We start from the raw sequence: 19,765 nt of genomic DNA on the forward strand, positions 1-19,765 counted from the left end.
AACAGGAGGAAACAGAAAAGTCACAAAATGGTGGGCGATAAAATAGGAGACACAGAGAGACAAACACGGAGCCGTTCACACTTGACGATAAACCACACTGCAAACTGTTGAGACGACGCACAGACACTGAAGAAGACGATGGCACTGGTGAACAACGGAGCGTGACGGGAAACACTGAACACGAAACACGACGGCACACACAAGACACTGATGGCGGCGATCTCCGGCGCGCGAAAGTCCACGTAGCGTGTGCGAGTCCGGGGACCTGCCAAGAGTGGAACAGGGGGGAGGTGGGGGGAGAGGGGAGAATAGGATGCCAACGGCGGGGGAGACGGGGGAAAGAGGGAGAGGGACAGGGGAGGGGGGGCCCGGGGGAGAAGGGGAGAGAAAAGGAGGAGGGAGGGAAAAAGGGAGAGAAGGGAGGGAGGGTGCCCAGAGGAGCAAGCACGGGAGGAGGGCGGGAGGATCAAAGTTGGTAGGAGGGGTAGATGGAGGGGAGGAGGGCATCATCAGGGAGGGGGAGCTGGCGGAAGCCACCTTGGGAGAGGGTAAGGAGGGTGGAGAGATGGAGACCGGGTGGGACATGAGAGTACAGGCGCGGCAGCGGGTGCTAGAGTGTGGACCCGACAACGGATATGGTCAACGCTCGCAAGTTCGTTCTGGCGCGCCACTTTGAGGGCGAGCCGCAGCTCGACAACTTCCGACTGGAGGAGGAGGAACTGCCGCCTCTGGAAGATGGCCAGATACTCTGTGAGGCCGTCTACCTCAGCGTGGACCCGTATCAGAGGGTGTTCAAGGAAATGCACAAGCTGGGTGAACCCATGATTGGGTCTCAGGTACGTACGACAACTGCAACTCAGACTGAATTTCCGTACAGTTCACTGGGCCAATAATATAAGGTGTCCCGGAAGGAATGATCAATATTCAGGGCTATGTCGAGAAAGATCATTCGAAGCAAGGAAATCCTAATGTCTGAGAACTTCCTTGTTTTGTTCCATACTACCTGCTCCCAAAATATGGAAAACAAAGAGATTGCAGTACTGTAAAAGAGATTTGTTTCACAGTATCAAAATGAAAAAGTGATTGTGGCTGTTAAGATATGCCTTTTAGAGCCCATGTTTAATAGATTTTTTTTGCTTCGAATGATCGTTTCTGTCGTATCCCCGGGGACACTATGTACAGCGTGGCTGCGGATTTTAGCGCGTCTTGTTTATAGAACTCTGTCATGGTTGTTGTTTGAGTACAGCAAATATTAGACAGCCATTCAGAGGCCCTCACACGTTCAATAATATTGTCTCTCAATATACCGACCATCTGAGGAAGCGTATTGGCGTATTATAATATCCGAAATATTGACGAGAGCCATTGATGACCCCCAAAATATTCTCAGTATTGTCAATATATTCTGAACGTGCGAGGTCAAGTGTTTGCAGTTTGACAATGTTCTCCATTCAGATGTTGACAGATCTTCGTGAACCAGCCACAAGGCATTAGTGTTCGCTGTTTATATTTCCGATTTGCCTTTGTGCATATCATACATCAGATTGTTTTTCGAGTAGTCTTTTAAAACAAAACCATTCTGATAGGCGAATGCAAAGGTAATCGTTGTATATTCCACTTAAGTATGGTCAACGGAGGATTCCCTCTGACACTGCCTACTTTATTAATTTGAAAATATAGTAAAGGTTCTTGAATCATATAGCAATTTGAAAAAACGTATCCAGTCCGAAAAATACGTCATATATCTGCAATGACTAGTAAGAGGTCTGTGAAATGCGTCAGTTTCACCACATCAACACAGAACTTAAGAAAATTGCTTAACGCTAATTGCCTGAACATATCCCAGCCAGGCATATGTAATTACTTCACAGGTTTCCACGGAATTTTACTGTGTTTGCTTATATTACAGAACTAAACGTCGAGGATTCGATTGACCCGCCTGTCGCCAGAAATCTCAAAGTTGCTCTTTATCTATCGTCGAATAAGACCGCTTCTCTCATCAACATATTTTACTTTTTTTTTTTAATCTCGTATCAACATTACTAACTCATCGTATGATGCAGGGCTCTTCGGACAGTAATTTGTGAAATCTTTCGAGTACGTGGTTCCTATTTGTCAGTAAACTAACATGCGACCAATTTTTCCTATTTTTCAACCACTCCAACCCATTTCCTTCTCTTCGTTGCTTTCTGTTGCTTGCAAGCAATAGGTAAAAAATTACAGCGCACGCTTTCTTTTGGGTTTTCGGGACCTCAACCTTGTAAAACCACGTTGTCAGCTGATAATTTTTGTCAGTACTATTGATGGTGTAACGTTGCTTCAATATATTGAAGGTATGAGAAACTAGTATTGTCAATAAAATAATTTTGTGCAGGCCCCTTTAGTCGTTCGGACAGTACCGGTTTTAAGGCCCAAGCGACACAAGTCCGGCTTGGGGCGCCAAGCTGAGATGGTTGTCAGTGGCGCCAAAGTGCAAGATTTATATACAGAGCGTATCACAATTAAACTGCTAACTGCAGAAAGAGAACAAGTCCAATTTCACAAATTTTTCAGGAGAGATAAAAAACTGCTTTATTAAAAACAGTAAACCAAAATTATTGTATATTTCTCTAAAAGTATGTGGTTCTGTGGAAATTAGTTTATGTAATTTTTATCCAGTTCTGTTTTATCAACGACTTTATCCTTTTTTGCAGCTGGAAATGTTCTCTTTTTGCAATAAACAACGAGGTGTATTATTTTTGCTGACACTAAATTCTTGATGCTCAGGGCAAAATAAATCTTTTTTGTTTTGGAACACATTTGCCATAAGAATTATTAATATGGCAAGGATTTTTTCTGTAATTTTGGCTACGGAGTATTGTAATCTGTAAATCCATCTGTTTTCGTGAGAACAACACTAAATTTTTCTGCGAGGAATGCAATACGTGATCTATCATCTCATTAACAGCGTAATATCGTTCCTTTTTTCTGCTAATAACAAAATCCGCAAATTGTGTACAGCAGGAAGGAAGGGAACGCGTGCAGGACGTGTTTTCTTTCTGCAGCAAGCGGTGAATCATACCTGTTGATAGACCGCTTTATCGATTGCGAACAAGTTCCGTATCTGCAGTAAACGATGCAACTACCCAATTGGTCTTCTTCAATGATGCAATGAAACTAATTTTGAAAAATTTTGGACGTGTTTCCGTTTTGCAGTTAAGGTTACAATTAGTAGCGCAAACTTACAAGAATGAAAATGCACGAGTGACAAGGGCTCAGGGCGGGGGGCAGGCTTACCACGTAGATACGATCCGGTGTTGTAGAACCTGTGTTATTTCGAATTACTGTGCACTGTGCCTTCTGACATTCATGCATGTCCGAAGGAACAGAAATGGCGGCGACTACAACCGTTAAGAAACACATCAAATGTATTCGCAGTTGCAAATATGAACAACCATCAGTTGCATAATGGAATGACGGAAGTTTGGATTTCCCCCTCATCGCGAACGATTGCCTTACCGTTGTGCAATCCGAGCACGACTCACGGCAAGAACCAAACTTTATTATGTCGTCCACCATTTTGTCTGTACATATATGCATATATATACGTAATGGATGTAAGAATACAGGTTGTAGACATAATGGTTGATGACATGTGGAAGTTTGGGTTCTAGCCGTGCATCTGCTCGGATAGACAGCGATAAGACGGAAGTTTGGATTTGAGTCCTCTCCGGCACAAATTTTCATTGTTGTCATTCCATTATGTAGCTGATGGCTGTTCGTACAAGTACACATTTTTAGGTCTAACTCGAAACATATTACCATATTCTTGTAGGTCCAACTCAGGAAAAAGTTTTGAAATGCATTGAAACATTCTACTGAAACATTAACTTTATTTATGCCGATACAGTTGTATTTTTCACTAGAAATGATTATTTTCCAAAATGGCGTGTGGTATGAAAATGTAGTATCTCCAACAACACACTCCAGATCACTGTTCTTCCCATCATTGGCTTCAAAGTTTTGGAGAAGCAGTAGCATTATAACGCCCATATGTTTAGCTGTTTTCACGTGTTTTTTAATATCATCCTTTCATTTATTTGTAACAGGAAATTCTGCGGTACATAGTGTGCAGTAGACACATTCATGGTTACCTAATAACACAATTTCATTAATTTGTATTCCTCTTGCATGTTAACGTTAAACTCGCACTTTCTTTTGCGCATTGATAAAAGATAGACAAAAACTGAATAGAGATGAAATGATTAAAAACGTGTAAACGATTACTTCATACAAGAAAACACAATAAGAACACTGCTCCTGTTTTGTTGCCTCTAAATTATCAAGAGAAAAGTTGCGTAGAAATCGGTGGCCACGCCTCCCTATGGACGTCAGCGCTCTTTCCGTGGTCGGCCGGGAGAAGGTCTACCTAAGACAATGTTTAGAAATTCGATACAGGTCTTAAGATTAAAAAAATCGAAAAAAGCTACCCCGCCAAACACAAAATATTTAAATCTTGATCATCTTTGCCGCCCCAGACACCTGGACTTTCCAGTCTAACCCCGGACGTAAGGTAAGTCTAGCCGGCGGGGAGGGGGCTCGAATGACAAGTCGTTTCTGTGGAAAGATGATCTCGAAAAGGCCCTGCGTTCATAGGGATGTTTACAAGGTGAACAACTTTGCTTCCGCCGTTTTTTCCCCCAACATTTGAGGCTTTAATGAAACAAATTGGTTACACATGTATCATTCAAAGTATTGTCCATCGCCGGCTATTACTTTCTCCCATCTTTTGGGTAGTGTACGAATCCCTCGTCGAAAAAATTGTTCATCTTCAGAAGCGATCCACGTATTCATCCAATTTGTGACTTCGTCATGAGATCGGAAGTGTTGGTCAGCCAGGCCCTGCGCCATTGATCTAAACAGGTGATAATCAGAGGGAGCAATGTCTGGAGAATATGGCGGGCGGGGTAGAACTTCCCATTTTAACATTTCCAAGTACGTTTTGACCTCTTTTGCAACGTGGGATCGAGCGTTGTCGTGCTGCAAAATCACTTTATCGGGCCTCTCGCTATATTGCGGCCGTTTGTCTTTTACTGCTCTGCTCAAACGCATTAATTGCGTTCGAGAACGAGCACCTGTGATTTTTTTCACTTGATTTTAACACCTCATAATACACGACGCCGAGCTGGTCCCACCAGATGCAGAGCATGATCTTGAAGCCGTGAATATTCGGTTTGGCCATCGACTTGGAAGCATGGCCGGGATATCTCCATGATTTTTTGCGTTTAGCGTTATCGTAATGAACCCATTTTTCGTCCCCGGTCACAATGCGATGCAGAAATCCTTTTTCGCTTTTGCCTCTGAAGCAACTGTTCACAAACACACAAACGCCGTTCAACGTCCCTTGGTTTCAGCTCACATGGGACCCAAGTTCCTTCTTTCTGAATCATGCCCATAGCCATGAGACGTTTTGAAAGGGCTTGCTGTGTCACTCCCAGTAATCGTGCCAATTCTTCTCGAGTTTGACGCGAGTCTTCACTCGGCAATGTCTCCAATTCTGCATCTCCGAAAACATTTTCTCTTCCACCACTATGCCGGTCTACGACGTTAAAATCACCGTTCTTGATGCGTTGAAACCACTCACGACACGTTCTTTGACTAATAGCGTCCTTACCATACGTACTTGGGAGCATTAGATGAGACTCAGCCGCTGTTTTCTTCATATTGAAACAAAACAGTAACACCTATCGCAAATGACGAGAATTAGACTCGTAAACTGACATTTTCAATCAAGAACAACTTTATGATGCAGACACCAATCGACCAATGTTTGAATGAGGTTATGTTGACCGAGGTCCAAGCTAACTGCCTGACGTCTGCGATCTGTGTTTCTTTCGATCGCTACTTACCGTTGTCGCCACCTATTGGTAAACGGCGGAAGCAAAGTTGTACACCTTGTATATATACTGTCTTTTCTATATATATTTGTACAAAGGTTTTTTTGAGCTTTGGAACGTCTAGAAAAGCAGTGACATTGTAAACGGAAATTTATTGAAGGAGAATGCATGCCATTCAAAAGTGGTGTGAACTAAATTTCAGCTTAGTAAGTGGTAGCAGCTATTTACATTTTCGTGCAGCTTTGCTTTGTTTTTTTCTAATCGGTTATTAAAACTGCCATCCTACCTGATTTCTCAGAACTGTGAGAATGTACGAAACTTAACTTAGTAGAAAAGACATTATTCGCTGCACGCAACCGCGCATTTACATTCGATTGATGATTGTAAATGGCACACTGTGTAAGTAACTGTCCATACTGAAACTCCATCACAAAAAGCAGTTACACAGATACAACACGCAACTGAATATTCATAGGTAAAAACTATTGCACAGTACCCTGTACTACAGTCGACTTAAACGACTAAAAGTCTGCAGACACAGTGAGCAGGTCCTTTTTCTTCTTTTTCTTTGTTCCAGCCTGCATTGGAACGTGATGGCGCGTTTTTTTCATCGTAAGTAACCGAAACATCTTATCTTTAATAATTTGTTTACGTCACTTAAAATCATGAAGCAGAAATACAATTAAAAAGACGTTGTCTCACGTCTTGTTTCGGTAGTAGGGCACCACGACCCCAAGGAAATTTCATCGGTTGGGAAAACAAATAGCGAAAGCTACTTTAAAATGTATCTTAATGTAAACTAGCCGCCTGAAGATCACCCTGTCGGTTCGAAACCGGTAAAGGCGATATTTAAATAAATAAATAAATAAATAGCATCGTAAAAAATGAATTTTTGCTGTTGTCTTCCATGTAAAAGTCATCCTATACAGTGAGCAGACTGGAGATCATCTATTTGATTTTTTCAATTATTTAAATTGTTGGAAGTTAATGACAGTTGAAGTACGTATTTTGATATTTAGCAGTTACTACATCGTAGCATTTCTGTTTAAAATACTCGTAGCTCGTCGATATCAACTTCATTCGTTGGTTTACCATGTTCCTCAGTAAGGTTAAATGACACTACTATCCAAAAAAAAAAGAAAGAACTGTAAACAGTGCTCCAGAAATCACGTGCAGAATATTCACCCCCATGCGTCCAACGTGTAGCATTATAGAGCTTTGAAACTAATTGCAGATGTTGTTGTTGTTGTTGTTGTTGTTGTTGTTGTTGTCTTCAGTCCTTAGACTGGTTTGATGCAGCTCTCCATGCTACTCTATCCTGTGCAAGCTTCTTCATCTCCCAGTACCTACTGCAACCTACATCCTTCTGAATCTGCTTAGTGTCTTCATCTCTTGGTCTCCCTCTAAGATTTTTACCCTCCACGCTGCCCTCCAATACTAAATTGGTGATCCCTTGATGCCTCAGAACATGTCCTACCAACCAATCCCTTCTTCTAGTCAAGTTGTGCCACAAACTCCTCCCCAATCCTATTCAATACCTTCTCATGATCTACCCATCTAATCTTCAACATTCTTCTCTAGCACCACATTTCGAAAGCTTCTATTCTCTTCTTATCCAAACTAGTTATCGTCCATGTTTCACTTCCATACATGGCTACACTCCATACAAATACTTTCAGAAATGACTTCCTGACACTTAAATCTGTACACGATGTTAACAAATTTTTCTTCTTCAGAAACGCTTTCCTTGCCATTGTCGGTCTACATTTTATATCCTCCCCACTTCGACCATCATCAGTTATTTTGCTCCCCAAATAGCAAAACTCCTTTACTACTTTAAGTGTCTCATTTCCTAATCTAATTCCCTCAGCATCCCCCGACTTAATTCGACTACATTCCATTATCCTCGTTTTGCTTTTGTTGAGGTTCATCTTGTACCCTCCTTTCATGACACTGTCCATTCCATTCAACTGCTCTTCCAAGTCCTTTGCTGTCTCTGACAGAATTACAATGTCATTGGCGAACCTCAAAGTTTTTATTTCTTCTCCATGGATTTTAATACCTACTCCTAATTTTTCTGTTTCCTTCACTGCTTGCTCAACATACAGATTGAATAACATCGGGGACAGACTACAACCCTGTCTCACTCCCTTCCCAACCACTGCTTCTCTTTCATGCCCCTCGACTCTTATAAATGCCATCTGGTTTCTGTACAAATTGTAAATAGCCTTTCGCTCCCTGTATTTTACCCCTGCTACATTCAGAATTTGAAAGAGAGTATTCCAGTCAACATTGTCAAAAGCTTTCTCTAAGTCTACAAATGCTAAAAACGTAGGTTTGCCTTTCCTTAATCTAGCTTCTAAGATAAGTAGTAGGGCCAGTATTGCCTCACGTGTTCCAATATTTCTACGGAATCCAAACTAATCTTCCCCGAGGTCAGCTTCTACCAATTTTTCTATTCGTCTGTAGAGAATACGCGTTAGTATTTTGCATCCGTGACTTATTAAACTGATAGTTCGGTAATTTTCAAATCTGTCAGCACCTCCTTTCTTTGGGATTGGAATTATTATACTCTTCTTGAAGTCTGAGGTTATTCGCCTTTCTCATACATCTTGCTCACCAGATGGTAGAGTTTTGTCAGGACTGGCTCTCCCAAGGCCGTCAATAGTTCTAATGGACTGTTGTCTACTCCCGGGGCTTTGTTTCTACTCAGGTCTTTCAGTGCTCTGTCAAACTCTTCGCGCAGTATCATATCTCCCATTTCATCTTCATCCTCTTCCATTTCCATAATATTGTCCTCAAGTACATTGCCCTTGTATAGACCCTCTATATTCTCCCTCCACCTTTCTGCTTTCCCTTCTTTGCTTAGAACTGGGTTTCCATCTGAGCTCTAGATATTCATACAAGTGGTTCTCTTTTCTCCAAAGGTCTCTTTAATTTTCCTGTAGGCAGTATCTATCTTACCCCTCGTGTGATAAGCCTCTACATCCTTACATTTGTCCTCTAGCCATCCCTGCTTAGCCATTTTGCACTTCCTGTCGATCTCATTTTTGAAACGTTTGTATTCTTTTTTGCCTGCTTCATTTACTGTGTTTTTATATTTTCTCCTTTCATCAATTAAATTCATTATCTCTTCTGTTACCCAAGGAGTTCTAGCAGCCCTTGTCTTTTTACCTACTTTATCCTCTGCTGCGTTCACTACTTCATCCCTCAAAGCTACCCATTCTTCTTCTACTGTATTTCTTTCCCCCATTCCTGTCAATTGTTCCCTTATGCTCTCCTTGAAACTCTGTACAACCTCTGGTTCTTTCAGTTTATCCACGTCCCATTTTCTTAAATTGCCACCTTTTTGCAGTTTCCTCAATTTTAATCTACAGATTGTGGTCAGAGTCCACATCTGCCCCTGGAAATGTCTTACAATTTAAAAGCTGGTTCCTAAATCTCTGTCTTACCATTATGTAATCTATCTGAAACCTGTCAGTATCTCCAGGCTTCTTCCATGTATACAACCTTCTTTTATGATTCTTGAACCTAGTGTTAGCTATGATTAAGTTGTGCTCTGTGCAAAATTCTACAAGGCGGCTTCCTCTTTCATTTCTTCTCCCCAATCCATATTCACCTACTACGTTTCCTTCTCTCCCTTTTCCTACTTTCGAATTCCAGTCACCCATGTCTATTAAATTTTCGTCTCCCTTCACTACCTGAATAATTTCTTTTATTTCATCATACATTTCTTCAATTTCTTCGTCATCTGCAGAGCTAGTTGGTATATAAACTTGTACTACTGTAGTAGGCGTGGGCTTCGTGTCTATCTTGGCCACAATAATGCGTTAACTATGCTGTTTGTAGTACCTTACCCGCACTCATATTTTTTTATTCATTATTAAACCGAATCCTGCATTACCCCTATTTGCTTTTGTATTTATAGCCCTGTATTCGCCTGACTAAAAGTCTTGTTCCTCCTGCCACCGAACTTCACTAATTCCCACTATATCTAACTTCAACCTATCCATTTCCCTTTTTAAATTTTCTATCCTACCTGCCCGATTAAGGTAAGGGATCTGACATTCCACGCTCCGATCCGCAGAACGCGTTTTCTTTCTCCTGATAACGACGTCATCCTGAGTAGTCCCCGCCCGGAGATCCGAATGGGGGACTATTTTACCTCCGGAATATTTTACCCAAGAGGACGCCATCATCATTTAAACATACAGTAAAGCTGCATGCCCTCGGGAAAAATTACGGCTGTAGTTTCCCCTTGCTTTCAGCCGTTCGCAGTACCAGCACAACAAGGCCGTTTTGATTAGTGTTACAAGGCCAGATCAGTCAATCATCCAGACTGTTGCCCCTGCAATTACTGAAAAGGCTGCTGCCCCTCTTCAGGGAACACACGTTTGTCTGGCCTCTCAACAGATACCCCTCCATTGCGGCTGCACCTACGGTACGGGTATCTGTATTGCTGAGGCACGCAAGCCTCCCCACCAACGGCAAGGTCCATGGTTCTTGGGGGGGGGGGGGGGGGGTTTGCAAATATTATTGAAATGAAATGAAAATAACTTTCGGGTACCGCTTGCAGCTGTGGTAGAAACGTTATTTTCTTCTAGAAGAAACACTATAAAATAGACATTCTGTCTGTTGCTATTATTAAAGCTTCGATAAGTAACCTATAACTGGCTTACGTCAAACCAGACGTCGCCGGCCACGTCCCACGAATACGTTAAACGACTGCTCCGCGGCGTCATTCTCACACTTGTGGCCTGTTAACGGATGGCACACGCGCCGGGCGGGTATGAGTGCCGGCAACTGGGACAGCTCGTTGATCTGCTGCAGCTCAGATTCTATATCCTTGCAGCCTGTTCCCATGAGAAAATCGGTAGGTCATGGACGGATAACGGTCCCTTCATGAATGTGTGTGTTTAACACCAAAGGGGCCAGCGAGGGGCAGAGCAAGCTGCCTCCTCCTCCATCCCCTATCCCCGAGGCCCGTACCGTGGCCATGGTGAGATTAGCCCAGCCAAGGATACAGGCACAGAATGGGAGCAAAAACCGACAGAGGAACAAAGAGAGAGAGAGGGGGAGAGAGGGGGAGAGAGGGGGAGAGAGGGGGGAGAGAGGGGGGAGAGAGAGAGAGAGAGAGAGAGAGAGAGAGAGAGAGAGAGAGACGATTTAAGAACTACTGGTAGCCGAGAGGGGTAAGTGCATTCTCCTGCTCCACGTATACCTGACTTCCACCGGCGAGAAGCAGCCCTTGTTTCGGCACGAAAATGAAAACGCACGCTATTGTCATAGTGTCTTTACTTCGAATCAGCATAGGAGAGAAATGACTACTACCGAACAAACGACACATGGGACTTGTCAGTAGTGAACTGCGCCTACATAGCTAGCTCATGTTCGATAATGGAGTTTTTTCTTCTATATTCGTGGCAGTATTTGTAGATCTCAAATGGCTCTGAGCACTATGGGACTTAACATCTGAGGAGTCCCCTAGACTTGGAGCTACTTAAACCTAAGGACATCACACACAGCCATGCCCGAGGCAAGATTCGAACCTGCGACCGTAGCAGTCGCGCGGCTCCGGACTGAAGCGCCTAGAACCGCTTGGCCACCACGGCCGGCTGTAGATCTCAAATGTTGGCGAGTGGGAGCTGACGCAAATATGCTACTTGCTGAAGGCTTTCGATTTTTTCTGCTTTCTGCCAACTAAAGATTGCAGTGAAATTGTTTAAGCTGGAATGCTTGAAAGAGCTTGATCATGGAGATATGTATCTGATAGAATAATAACTAAAATGGGAAACAAACCTCACATGTAAGACAACATTTCATCTCACTTTAATTTTTTGTCGGGAACGTCTTAAATGACAACTGTGTCTTATTTAGAAGAATATGCAGCAGATTTTAGTGCCAGATGTAGCAGAAATATCGATATAGCTGAGCTAGTTAACGCAATGGCGGCTTTCAAATTGCAGCAGAGACAACTGTTGATGAACTAATACAGGTTCCCATTTGGAAATTTAAAAATTCAAAGTATAGGTTACGAGATGCCTCACCAACCACCGAAATAGCTTAGATAATATTTACGATAATTCCAATGGCTTTCGTATCTTATCAACGCAGTTTTACAAAATTTAATGTGATTTAAAAACAACTCAAAGTAAAACATAGATGAAGCAAACTGTCAGATTCTGGTATCTTGTTGATAGAATACGGCACAGTTAATAATTTTTTCGGTGACATAATCAATGAGTTTGCTTCTCTTACGAGAAGGGAATGGAATAATAAACATAGTGTTTGGGAAATGTGTTCTCAAGACTTAATTCTAACCCTTTTTCTTTTGTTTCCAATTAATAATTTGTGCACTATTAATAATGTGTGAACAGGAAATAAAATCTGTTATTTATTTTACATCATACTAAAGTCAATGTACAATAGCTGCCATAAACAATAAGAATAATTTTGTTTTACTTTGAGTTGTTTTAGAAAGTTATTTACTTACTACAATGGTACATTTAATTGGTTGTGTGCAGTATCACTCATCTATACGGGGTGGTCCACTGATCGTGACCGGGCCAAATATCTCACGAAATAAGCGTCAAACGAAAAAACTACAAAGAACGACACTTGTCTAGCTTGAAGGGGGAAACCAGATGGCGCTATGGTTGGCCCGCTAGATGGCGCTGCCGTAGGTCAAACGGATATCAACTGCGTTTTTTTTAATAGGAACCCCCACTTTTTATTACATATTCGTGTAGTACGTAAAGAAATATGAATGTTTTAGCTGCACCACTTTTTTCGCTTTGTGATAGATGGTGCTGTAATAGTCACAAACATATGGCTCACAATTTTAGACGAACAGTTGGTAACAGGTAGTTTTTTTAAATTAAAATACAGAACGTAGGTACGTTTGAACATTTTATTTCGGTCGTTCCCATGTGATACATGTACCTTTGTGAACTTAACATTTCTGAGAACGCAAGCTGTTACAGCGTGATTACCTGTAAATACCACTTTAATGCAATAAATGCTCAAAAAGATGTTCGTCAACCTCCATGCATTTGGCAATACGTGTAAGGGCATTCCTCTCAACAGCGAGTAGTTCGCCTTCAGTAATGTTCGCACATGCATTGACAATGCGCTGACGAATGTTATCAGGCGTTGTTGGTGGATCACGATGGCAAATATCCTTCAACATTCCCCACAGAAAGAAATCCGGGGACGTCAGATCCGGTGCAAGTGCGGGCCATTGCATGATGCTTAGACGACCAATCCACCTGTCATGAAATATGCTATTCAATACCGCTTCAACCGCACGCGACCTATGTGCCGGACATCCATCATGTTGGGAGTACATCGCCATTCTGTCATGCAGTGAAACATCTTGTAGTAACATCGGTAGAACATTACGTAGGAAATCAGCATACATTGCACCATTTAGATTGCCATCGATAAAATGGGGGGCCAGTTACCCTTCCTCCCATAATGCCGCACCATACATTAACCTTCCAAGGTCGCTGATGTTCCACTTCTCGCAGCCATCGTGGATTTTCCGTTGTTCAATAGTGCATATTATGCCGGTATACGTTATCGCTGTTGGTGAGTGACGCTTCGTCGCTAAATAGAACGCGTGCAAAAAATCTGTCCTCGTCCCGAATTTCTCTTGTGCCCAGTGGCGGGACTGTACACGATGTTCAAAGTCGTCGCCATGCAATTCCTGGTGCATTAAAATATGGTAAGGGTGCAATCGATGTTGATGTAGCATTGTCAACACCGACGTTTTAGAGATTCCCAATTCTCGCGCGATTTGTCTGCTACTGATGTGCGGATTAGCCGCGACAGCATCTAAAACACCTACTTGGGCATCATTTGTTGCAGGTAGTGATTGACGTTTTACATGTGGCTGAACACTTCCTGTTTCGTGAAATAACGTAACTATCCAGCGAACGGTCCGGACACTTAGATGATGTCGTCCAGGCTACCGAGCAGCATACATAGCACACGCCCGTTGGGCATTTTGATCACAATAGCCATACATCAACACAATATGCAATTGGTAAACGGTCCATTTTAACACGGGTAATGTATCACGAAGCAAATACCGTCCGCACTGGTGGAATGTTACGTGATACCACGTACTTATACGTTTGTGACTATTACAGCGCCGTCTATCACAAAGCGAAAAAAGTGGTCCAACTAAAACATTCATATTTCTTTACGGACTACACGAATATGTAGTAAAAAATGGGGGCTCCTATTTAAAAAAAAAACCAGTTGATATCCGTTTGCCCTATGGCAGCGCCATCTAGTGGGTCAACCATAGCGCCATCTGTTTTCCCCCTTCAAGCTAGACGAGTTTCGTTCTTTGTAGTTTTTTCGTTTGATGTTTATTTCATGAGATATTTGGCTCGGTTACTATCAATGGACCACCCTGCCTGCATATGTAGATGTTAAAAGGTTGGACGACAGAAACTAACGGCCTGAGATTCTTAAAGGCTCTAAACTGCAGGGACTAAACGTGTCTTTATAAATTCTGCTTCAGTGAAACTGGGCAATGTTCTGCCATCTGAAAAGCAATATGCTAACTTGCTCCAATTGCAAATGCCTTTGAGTGCTTGTCCTGAAAAGAAAAACGTATTTCCATAGTGAAAATGTTGCCAAAAATTATTAAGACGTCAATTTCTCTGCGCCAACATGATGAAAACCACATCGCACAACACTGCTTTCTTTAGTTGTTGCACTTCCGCTTTTCACTCTTTGTCTTCCAAGTGTGCGAAATCGTGTGCACGGAAGGTACTGAGACGTCCTTCTAAATTGAATTTTTTTCGTTGTGATCGTTGCGCCATAAGTATAACCCGTTTCCAAGGAGGAATGGTCAATATTCAGGGATATGACAGGAACCATCATTCGAAGCAAAAGCTTTAAAATTCATCTGAAGAGTTATGATTCCTTGATCATATTCGATACTGTGAGACAAATCCCTTCTACAACAAGCTCTTCGCTTTCCATATTTTGAAAGGTGGTAATGTGAACTCAAACAGGAAAAAATGTCTGGTAAACAGGGCCTATAAAGTGCATGCCTTAAGAACTATCTGCACGTCTTCAGTAGAAAGGATAAGTTTCACAGTAGCGTAGATGAACAAGCGCTCATAGTTCTTAAGGTGTGCACTTTCGAACCCGTGTATAAAATGGAACACAACGTACACACTCCCGTCTAAAAACTGCCAAGAACCTAACGCTTAGTCATTCCTCTGAAGTAGGACTTTTGATATTTTTAAAATATCGGGAATCCGAATAATTATCGACGTACCGGCCTATAAAAATATCGGCTGCACACTGCAAATATAGTGCTGGTTTTAGAGGTGTGTATTTAAGTATTGATTTATTAGATATTCCGTACATCAGCCTATTTATCCACCTTAAAACAGGCTTTCAAAGGAAAACGATGCATGTTCACACTTTGCGATAACCACTTTGCTAAGAATGGTAACTGCATGTAAGTGGCACAATAAGAGATATCCGATGATTGCGTCGTTCGGTTTCGTCAGATATTGGATTTGTCCAGAACACTTCTTATCGACTTCCCTGTTTTTTCATTTCTGCGAACGCAGCTATCTACCAGCTATAGTGTTAAAATTGCGTGGTTAAGTTAAACATTACAGTTCCAGCATTCGGACTACTACACACATCAACAAAGGTTTTGCATCACTTTGGTTCCGAGAATTCCGGAACCTGTACAGAAAATTGGAACAGAGATCGACATAAACATTATTACCGCCTTTTTTATTGCTCATGAAAACCACACATTGCCTGTTGTACCACCATGCAGCGAGACCTACAGAGGTGGTGGTCCAGATTGCTGTACACACCGGTACCTCTGTTACCCTGTAACACGTCCTCTTGCATTGATGCATGCCTATATTCGTTGTGGCACTAAGTTCATTAAGGCACTGTTGGTCTAGATTGTCCCACTCCTCAATGGCGATTCGGCGTAAATCCCTGAGAGTGGTTGGTGGGTCACGTCGTCCATAAACATCCCTTTTCAGTCTCTCCCAGGCATGTTCGATAGGGTTCATGTCTGGAGAACAAGCTGGTCACTCTAGTCGAGCAATAGCGTTATCCCGAAAGAAGTCATTCACAAGATGAGCATGATGGGGACGCGAATTGTCGCCCATGAAGACGAATGCCTCGCCAATATGCTGCCGATATGGTGGGACACTATCGGTCGGAGGATAGCTTTCACGTATCGCACAGCCATTAAGGCACCTTCCATGACCACCAGCGACGTACGTCGGCCCCACATAACGCCACCCCAAAACATCAGGAAACCCCCACCTTACTGCACTCGCTGGACAGTGTGTCTAAGGCGTTCAGCCTGACAGTGTTGCCTCCAAACACGTCTCTGGCGATTGTCTGGTTGAAGGTATAAGCGACACTCATCGGTGAAGAGAACGTGATGCCAATCCTGAGCGGTCCATGCGGTACGTTGTTGGGCCCATCTTTACCGCATTACATAGTGTCGTGGTTGCAAAGATGGACCTCGCCATGGGCGTCGGGAGTGAAGTTGTGCATCAGGCAACCAATTGCGCAGAGTTTGAGTCTTAACATGACGTCCTGTGGCCGTGCGAAAAGCATTATTCAGTATGGTGGCGTTGTTGTCTGGGTTCCTCCGAGCTATAATCCGTAGGTAGCGGTCATCCACTACAGTAGTAGCCCTTTGGCGGCCTGAGCTAGGCATGTCATCGACAGTTCCTGTCTCTCTTTGTATCTCCTCCATGTCCAAACAACATCGCTTTGGTTCACGCCGAGACGCCTGGACACTTCCCTTATCGAGATCCCTTCCCTGGCACAAAGTAACAATGCAAACACTATCGAACCGTGGTATTGACCGTCTAGTCATGGTTCTACTACAGGTAACACGAGCCGTGTACCTCTTTCCTGGTGGAATGACTGGAACTGATAGGCTGTCGGACACCCACCGTCTTATAGGCGCTGCTCATGCATGGTTGTTTACATCTTTGGTCGGGTTTTGTGACATCTCTGAACAGTCAAAGGGATTGTGTCTGTGACACAATATCCACAATCTAACGTCTATCTTCAGGAGTTCTGGGAACCGGGGTGATGCAAAACGTTTTTTGATGTGTTTACTTTGTGCCACCTATACTTGCTTCACACAGTCAAACAAAGATTGGGTGTGATTCAGCTCAAAAAGTAGTAAGACTCCTTCATTAGATTAGATTAATACTAGTTCCATGGATCATGAATACAGTATTTCGTAATGATGTGGAACGAGTCAAATTTTCCAATACATGACATAATTAAGTTAATTTAACAACATAATTAAGTTAATATAACAACTTTTTTATTTTTTGTTTTTTTTTTTTAATTTTTTTCTTTTTTTAAAAATTTATATCTAAAAATTCCTCTATGGAGTAGAGGGAGTTGTCATCCAGAAATTCTTTTAATTTCTTCTTAAATACTCGTTGGTTATCTGTCAGACTTTTGATACTATTTGGTAAGTGACCAAAGACTTTAGTGGCAGTATAATTCACCCCTTTCTGTGCCAAAGTTAGATTTAATCTTGAATAGTGAAGATCATCCTTTCTCCTCGTATTGTAGTTATGCACACTGCTATTACTTTTGAATTGGGTTTGGTTGTTAATAACAAATTTCATAAGAGAGTATATATACTGAGAAGCTACTGTGAATATCCCTAGATCATTAAATAAATGTCTGCAGGATGATCTTGAGTGGACTCCAGCTATTATTCTGATTACACGCTTTTGTGCAATAAATACTTTATTCCTCAGTGATGAATTACCCCAAAATATGATGCCATATGCAAGCAATGAGTGAAAACAGGCGTAGTAAGCTAATTTACTAAGATGTTTATCACCAAAATTTGCAATGACCCTTGTTGCATAAGTAGCTGAACTCACACGTTTCAGCAGATCATCAATGTGTTTCTTCCAATTTAATCTCTCATCAATGGACACTTTTACACAGTGAAAGTAATACCGTGTTCTACTACAATACCAGAAAAACAATTTCATATATTTACGGAAATTTGCAAAAAAATTTATTATAAAATAAAAAAGTCGGCACTCGATATGGCCATTTCGATACCGATGCATCGTTGGATGAAATCTTGCCGATATGTATCGATGTTTTCTGGGGAAGATATCGATATTTTTTCAACAGTCCTACTCTGAGGACAGCGCCCAGGTTGCACTTCTCCTGCGCTACATACTGGTGTCGGACCATCCCATTCTACCACGAACGCGGCGAGCGAGTTCGATTGTTGGTGCTCGCCTAGCCACCTCCTGAACAGGCCTGCTTTATTACATTTATATCCTCTATTGTACTCCTGACGACTCACTACCACAATCGTTGGCCACCGTCTTCTCGTACCTGTACTTAGGTACAGAAAAGTGACCCCTTGGTAGGGGACGTAGCCTCAGGAAGGGAAGGAGTGCACATCACCATTGACAGATGGGCTCTTGCCTTCTGCCAGTGAACACGAGGAAGTAGTGTAATGGTGGCGCCACTTCTGCATTGTCACATTACGTCTTACACGGGTATTATCGTGCAATCAGATGATTCCGTTCGACAGCCTGAGAGCAAGCAGCAAAGCCGGCAATGAAAACATCCGACACCCCCTCCTCCCCCGCCGCCAAAGATATCGAAACTGTTCATACAAGTTGCGGTAAGTTCATAATGACATGCTTCTTTGACTGCAAGGGCCCTCTGCTCGTAGAGTTTCTCAAATATGGAACCACAATCAGTGCCTCGTGCTATGAAGACACTTTCCAGAAACTGTGATGTACCTTAAAAGTTACCGAGCGAGGTGGCGCAGTGGTTAGCACACTGGACTCGCATTCGGGAGGACGACGGTTCAATCCCATCTCCGGCCATCCTGATTTAGGTTTTCCGTGATTTCCCTAAATCGATTCAGGCAAATGCCGGGATGGTTCCTTTGAAAGGGCACGGCCGATTTCCTTCCCCATCCTTCCCTCACACGAGATTGTGCTCCGTCTCTCATGACCTCGTTGTCGACGGGACGTTAAACACTAATATCCTCCTCCTCCTTAAAAGTCAAAACTTCCAGGAATGCTGTTGACAGTATCATCGTGTTGCACGAAAACACCTGCCCTGACACTGCGTCAGATGAAGGGTTGTTTCAGCAATTTGGTTGTGAAACATTGGAACATCCTGTGTTCAGCCTGAACCTTTCACTGTGTGATTTTTCACATCTTTAGCGACCTTACTGAGGTCATGAGTAGACGTCAATTTCAGTCAGTGAAGGAAGTGCAAGAGTAAGTATGGTTGGTAGTGGATCAAGGGCGGCATCAGCACAGTGTTAGTGCTGGTTGCCTACACCTGGGGCAGGTATGCACTCAGGGGCAAACCTATTGTTCTTCTTTGACTGACAGGTACTTAACCTATTGTTCTGCTAAAAGGATCCTTCCTTTTGATTGACAAGTCCTTAACCTATTGTTCCCTGTCCCCTCCTGTCCGCCGCTCGTGGTCTCGCGGTAGCGTTCTCGCTTCCCGAGCACGGGGTCCCGGGTTCGATTCCCGGCGGGGTCAGGGATTTTCACCTGCCTCGAGATGACTGGGTGTTTGTGTTGTCCTCATCATTTCATCATCATCCAGGAAAGTGGCGAAATTGGACTGAGCAAAGATTGGGTAATTGTACGGGCGCTGATAACCACGCAGTTGAGCGCCCCACAAACCAAAACATCCCTGTCCCCTCCCCCCCCCCCCCCCTTCCCTCAGGAAACGTCCAACCCACCCCGTCCCCCTCGCTGCTACAGGTTCACTTTCAGGTCTGAGTTATTAGAATAGCTTCTCACACTCTTATCAATTTGATTGACTATTTAATTAAATTGATCAAT

General features: G+C 42.8%; 1 protein-coding gene across 1 annotated transcript in view; it reads left to right on the top strand.

The window, feature by feature from the left end:
• Window positions 1-615: 615 nt before the first annotated feature.
• LOC126152287 (prostaglandin reductase 1-like) overlaps window positions 616-19,765 on the top strand; it is a 37,237-nt gene continuing 18,087 nt past the window's right edge. The window contains exon 1 of the mRNA XM_049916000.1: window positions 616-836. Within this exon, the coding sequence (XP_049771957.1) occupies window positions 636-836 (201 nt within the window). The 5' untranslated portion in view covers window positions 616-635. The remainder of the gene's footprint in view (window positions 837-19,765) is intronic.

Source organism: Schistocerca cancellata, chromosome 1 (genome assembly GCF_023864275.1).
Source record: "Schistocerca cancellata isolate TAMUIC-IGC-003103 chromosome 1, iqSchCanc2.1, whole genome shotgun sequence".
Classification (NCBI taxonomy): Eukaryota; Metazoa; Arthropoda; class Insecta; order Orthoptera; family Acrididae; genus Schistocerca; species Schistocerca cancellata.